At 45.9% G+C, this 5,977-nt stretch overlaps 1 protein-coding gene across 1 annotated transcript in view; it reads right to left on the bottom strand.

The window, feature by feature from the left end:
- The window catches only part of Ifnlr1 (interferon, lambda receptor 1), a 27,634-nt gene extending 26,046 nt beyond the window's left edge, over nucleotides 1-1,588 (bottom strand). The window contains exon 1 of the mRNA XM_013032415.1: nucleotides 1,498-1,588. Coding sequence (XP_012887869.1) covers nucleotides 1,498-1,588 — 91 coding nt within the window. The remainder of the gene's footprint in view (nucleotides 1-1,497) is intronic.
- Nucleotides 1,589-5,977: the final 4,389 nt, after the last annotated feature.

Genomic DNA, 5,977 nt, shown 5'->3' with positions numbered 1-5,977 from the left:
AAAAAAGATTAATTAAGCTCAATCTTTGCTTTCAAGATGGCACTGAACCTTTCCTGATGAACTCTGAGCCCTCTAGAGCTCTTATAACCCAAATGTCTCCCATTAGGCATCTCAAAAACTGTTGTAAACATCACAAGCCAGGATACTTACTTGCACATCCATGTTTATTGCCACATTTCTTACAATAGCCAACTTATGAAAACAGCCCAGATGCCCTGTAATAGGTGAGTGGATCAAAAAAAAATGTGATGGGCTGGAAAGGTGGCTCAGTGGTAGAGCGCTTGCCTTGCAAGCATGAGGCCCTGGGTTCGATTCCTCAGCACCACATAAGCAAAAAGAAAAAAAAGCCGGAAGTGGCGCTGTGGCTCAAGTGGTAGAGCGCTAGCCTTGAGCTGAAGAGCTGAGGGACAGCGTCCAGGCCCAGAGTTCAGGCCCCACGACCGGACCCCAAAAAAAAAATTTAAAAAAAAATGTGATGTCTATACACAATGGAATTTTACACAGCCATTAGAAAGAATATTATATCATTTGCAGGGAAATGGGTGGACCTAGAACCAATCGTGTTAAGTGACATAAGCCAAGCTCAGAGAGACAAATGGTGCATGTTTTTTCTCATATGAGGAAGCTAGATCTAAAATACACTCAGACTTGATAAATCATACAGGACTCTCGGCATTCACAGTGAGTTTAAAGGAGAATACTCTTAGGAGAGGAACACAAGGGCACACCACCTGTGTGCTTCTGATCACATAAAACAATACTTATTGAAATGAACTCCAGGAAATGGAAACAAGAAGTTTTTTCTTTGCTGTCATTTTTGTTTTTGTCTTGTTTGTGCATTTATCTGTCTTTTGATGGTAAAGGGGACAAAGTGGAGGGACAGAGTGAACATATGCAGCAGTGGTTCTCACTGGACAGTAAGTTGAAAATGAACGATACAACTTGTGGGTAGGGATGGGAGGGGAAAACTGGGAGAGAGCAAAGGAAGGTATGACATTGTCCAAAAAGAAATGTACTCTTGACCTGACATATAACTGTAACCCAGAGCTCTGTACATCACCTTTATAATAACAATAACATTTTACAAAAACCCAACCCTGTTGTATTGAGGATGAAGTTACCAGTATGTGAACTTGGGGAGTATAATAGTATCCTGGTATAATAGCTTCTTTGGTGGTCCTCAATCACAATTAGAAATACTTTGGGACACATAATTGCCTTCTTCTTTGATATAGTTTTAATGCCTGAGGAACTGACATACAGTAAATGTTAGTCTGCAAGCAAGCTTTCCATGTCTGGGGTTCAGTCAAACAATTCTCATAGATCTCAAACAACTCAGCATCTGGCATATGACTCATAGTTAAATATCTTAATATCTGTTCTGAAAGTATGACTTCACTGTACTGCTTCTCTTCATGGCTGAGATTTTACAGTCTCTCGCTGACCCAAAGAATAATCCTTCAGAGTACTGTCTAAGGGGAACCAGAACTACATTACTGGACAAGCCCCCCAGCTTCTCCTCTCCTGCCTGCAATGTGATGCGTGTCTCCTGGTGGTGTGGCACAGCCACAGACAGCTTGCTTCGCATTGTATGGCCCTGGGCTGGATCCCCAGCTCTGCCAGATGGTGGGTAGGATGGCAAAGGGGCCGGCAAGGTTGGAGGATGGGCATTGAAAGAGGCAGGAGACGAGGGAAAAAAGGTAAACACCGAAGGAGACTAGGACTGAAAAGGTTTGGGGCGTTTTGAGAAGAAAACCATTTAGGAGTCAGCTGCTTTGGATATGAGATGTGAAGGAAAAGGAATGGAAGAAATGGATTCTAAAAGATTGGGGACTGTGGAAGCAGAGGTAGGTATAGCTCAAGTGATAGAGTGCCAGCCTTGAGCAAAACAACAACAACAACAACAGCAAATGAAACCTGAGCAAGAACATGAGGGTCTAAATTCAAGCTCCAGGACGGGCACACAAAAAAAAAAAACCATAAATAAATAAAAGCCAGAACAACCACTGGTGGCTCATGCCTACAAACCTAGCTACTCAGGAGGCTGAGATCGGAGGATTGCAGTTTGAAACTAGCCTTAGAGGACAAACCCAAGAGACTTTTATCTCCTATTAACCAGCAAAAAGCTAGAAATAGAGGTGTGGCTCAAGTGATAGAGCACCATTGGTGGTGGAAAATGCTGAGAGAGCCTAAGGCCCTGAGTTCAAGACCTAGCACCTACACACAAAAGGAGACTTTTATGGCATGTAAATTCAATAGCAATTCAAGAGGGGATCCTAAGGGCACACAGTTTGAGAACAGGAGAGCTGGGACTTGAGCTCAGAGGCCCCTGGCCATCTGGGAAAGAGCTGGTGGTTTCCTATCTTGGCTCATCCCCTGACCTTGGGCCAGCTTCTGTCCTCAGCCTGTTGGCTGTGGGGTAGAGTGGGCCATTCTTCGCAGGCCCTGGAGTAGAGGACTCCAATTATGGCTAAGAGTTGGTGGGAGTGGAGGGGGAGGGCCATTCTCATCGGGGAACACCCCCCCCTTTCCCATCAAAACAGCTGCAGTCTTTCCAAACCCTTATCTCTTCCTTCATGGCCTGGGAAGGCCCCCGGGCACTTGACAGTGGTTTCCAGGTGCTCTGGTAGTCGGGCAGGCATGCAGGGACAGACTCAGCCCAGCCCAAGACCGGCGCTTCTGGGAAAGCACAGGCTATCAGGAAACCTTGGGCTTGGCTGCCCAGGAGCTGGGGCCCTGCTGCCTGCTTCAAGCCTGCATCGCAGGGAAACTGGATCGTCTGTCTGCTGTTCTTGAGGACCTACTATGCGCTGTGGACCTACTGTGTGATAAGCTCTCCCTCCCTTCTCTTTTTTCTCTTCCTCTTGTATCTTGTTTCTTTTTATGTTATTTTTAATTTCACAAGCAACACACGAATACATTTTCCGTTCAACACATTAAGATATTTCTGGTTCACAGGAAACACATGATACTGTAAGTGTGTCTGTGTGTGGGTTTTTATGAAAATCCTGCCATCGTCTCTCTTCCTGACTGTAATTTTGCTGCTGCTGGGGATGAAACCGGCCCCCCAGGTGTGTGTGCTGATCATTCTCTGTTGCCTACTTATAGTCAACGAACATGAATTTCCCCGGTCAGCCCCAGAGTTGCACTTCTCACTGTTCATGGGGTTCCCATGTACCCCATTTTACTTCATCCTTCTCCAACTAACATTGGAGAATGTCTTCAGTTTCTCAGCTTGGCTAAATGCCCTAGGAAGGAAGTACCTGATCCTTGGGTGTGTGTTTCTCTGGGGCAGATAACACAGAAATGTGTGTCTGTGAGGTCAGAGGGCATATTGATTTTAAAATTTAACAAATCCTGCAACTTACTTCCCACCTACCGGATTTCTATTGGGGGAATCCAGGACAATATCCTTTTTCCAAGGTCTCTTCAACCTTTGCTCTCATCAAGCTTAAAAATGTTTTACCAATAGAGGTTTCTCACTGTTGTGTTAATTTATATTTCAATGAATGTTTTCTGGAAGTTCTGGGTTGGCCAATGTATGGTGAGAACCAGGAATTGGGTTCTATCTGCTGTATGGCCTCAACACATTCTCTCTTTTATTTTGCCAGTCCTGGGGCTTGAACTCTGGGCCTGGGCATTTTCCCTGAGCTTCTTTTGCTCAAGGTAAGTGCTCTACCTCTTTTGTTTGTGCGTATGTCATGGTGCTTGAGCTCTGGGAACTGTGCACTCTACCACTTTAAGCCACAACTCCACTTCTGGCTTTTTTGAGTAGTCTATTGGAGATAAGAGGCTCATGGAAGCCTGACATTGGTGGCTCCCACCTGTCATCCTAGCTACTCAGGAGGCTGAGATCTGAGGATCGAGGTTCAAAGCCAGCCCAGGCAGGCAAGTCTGTGAAACTCTTATCTCCCATAAACCACCAGAAAACTGGAAATGGTGCTGTGGCTCAAGTGGTAGAGCCCTACCTTTTGGGCTGAAGAGCTGAGGGACAGCACCCAGGCCAAGAATTCATAACCCATGACTGACAAAAAAAAAAAAAAAGTCTCATGGAGTTTCCTGGGTTGGCTATTTTCAGAACTTCTGTGTAGCTAGGATTACAGGCGTGAGCCACCAGCACCTGGCTCATGATCCTGGGTACATTTTAAGTGTGATCTCTCCGCCTAAGAATCTTGGTTACAGGTCTGAGAAGGTGGTTCAGTGGTAGAGTGCTTGCCTCGCATGCATGAAGCCCTGGGTTCGATTCCTCAGCACCACATAAGCAGATACAGCCGAAAGTGGGACTGAGGCTCAAGTGGTAGAGCGCTAGCCTTGAGCTGAAGAGCTGAGAGACAGCGCCCAGGCCCAGAGTTCAGGCCCCACGACCAGAAAAAAAAAAAAAAAAAAGAATCTTGGTTACACGCTTCCTTTGGGGTTTCTTTTTTCCTACTCCTAAAGGTGTCTGTGTTGCTCTCCCTCTCCCTTTTATTGAACACTTAGGTAAAGCAAGTGTCCAGAAGCTCCCTGCCTTCTGGCGGACACCTATATACCAGGGGGCAACTCTTACATGCACCAGGGTCACACAGAGACCACTTCATGGTGGATAACAGGGGCCAGGACATCCAATAGAAAGGGTCTCATGATGACATTTTCCTTTATAAAACTACAGTGGAAAAAGTGAAACATGCTGTAGAAAATTTGGAAAAAAAACCCATGAAGGATAAAAATAAAGCATATTCTCATTTTCCAGAGAGATTTCCTGTTACAATATGTGGGCTCATCTTGAAAGATGGGTAAGAGTATTTTATGACAGTTCCTGTAGCTGTGGGGATTGAATTCAGGCCCTCATGCTTTTGTTTGGCTTTTCTTTTCTTTTTTTTCTTTTCCTTCCTTCCTTCCTTCCTTCCTTCCTTCCTTCCTTCCTTCCTTCCTTTCTTCCTTTCTTTCTTGTGCCAGTCTTGAACTCTGGGCCTGGGAGCTCTTCCTGAGCTTTGTTGTCCTCAATGCTGCCACTCTACCACTTCAATCACAGTGCCACTTCTGGCTTTTTTGAGCAGTTTACTGGAGGTGAGTCTCATAGACTTTCCTGCCCAGGTTGGCTTTGAACTGCTACCCTCAGATCTCAGCCTCCTGAGTAGCTAGGATTACAAGCATGACTCACTGGCACCAGACTTGCTTGGCTTTTTTTGCTCAAGGCTGGCACTGTGTCACTCGAACTGCACCTCCACTTTCAGCTTTTTGCTGGTTAATTGGAGACAATAGTCTCTGATTTATCTGTCTAGGCTGGTTTTGAACCAAGTTCCTTACATCTCAGCTTCCTGAGTAGCTAAGATTATAGGTGTAAGCCAGCAGCTCCTGGCTTGATTTTTTTTTAGTAAGAAAGGCTTTCAAGAAGTCTGCAACAATTTAGATTCCCACAAGAAGGGGTGAGCTGAAGGGATTAGCATAGGCCTTGTTTGACGGGATGCAGCTCCTGTCTCCAATGGTTACAAGATGGAATGGGCGGGTCCAACCCAGTGGGTGGTCACTAGAGGCCCCAGTACCACCCACCACTCTCAAAGAAAGCTCTTAGATCACAAACTGCACTACCTAAGATGAGCACCAGGGGGAACCACATACCGAGGGAAAGTGATCCAGGCTGAGACCATAGAGGACCAGGTTAGTCTTTGGAGAGTCTTCCAAAGGGCTTTGAAGACCACCTCTTCTGCTTCCTTGACACCTTTCTTTCTTTCTTTCTTTCTTTCTTTCTTTCTTTCTTTCTTCCTTCCTTCCTTCCTTTCTTTCTTCCTTTCTTTCCCCCCTTTCTTTCGTCTTTGTTGGTTAGGGGCCTGAACTCTGGGCCTGGGTGCTGTCCCTGAGCTCTTCAGCTCAAGGCTAATGCCCCACCACTTGAGCCACAGCGCCACTTCTGGCTTTTTCTGCTTATGTGGTGCTGAGGAATCGAACCCAGGGCCTCATGCATGCAAGGCAAGCACTCTACCACTGAGCCACCTTCCCA

This window comes from Dipodomys ordii, unplaced genomic scaffold (assembly GCF_000151885.1).
Source record: "Dipodomys ordii isolate 6190 unplaced genomic scaffold, Dord_2.0 Scaffold6, whole genome shotgun sequence".
NCBI lineage: Eukaryota > Metazoa > Chordata > Mammalia > Rodentia > Heteromyidae > Dipodomys > Dipodomys ordii.
Note: the sequence above shows the minus strand (reverse complement) of the source record. Positions and strands in the feature narration are given on the sequence as shown.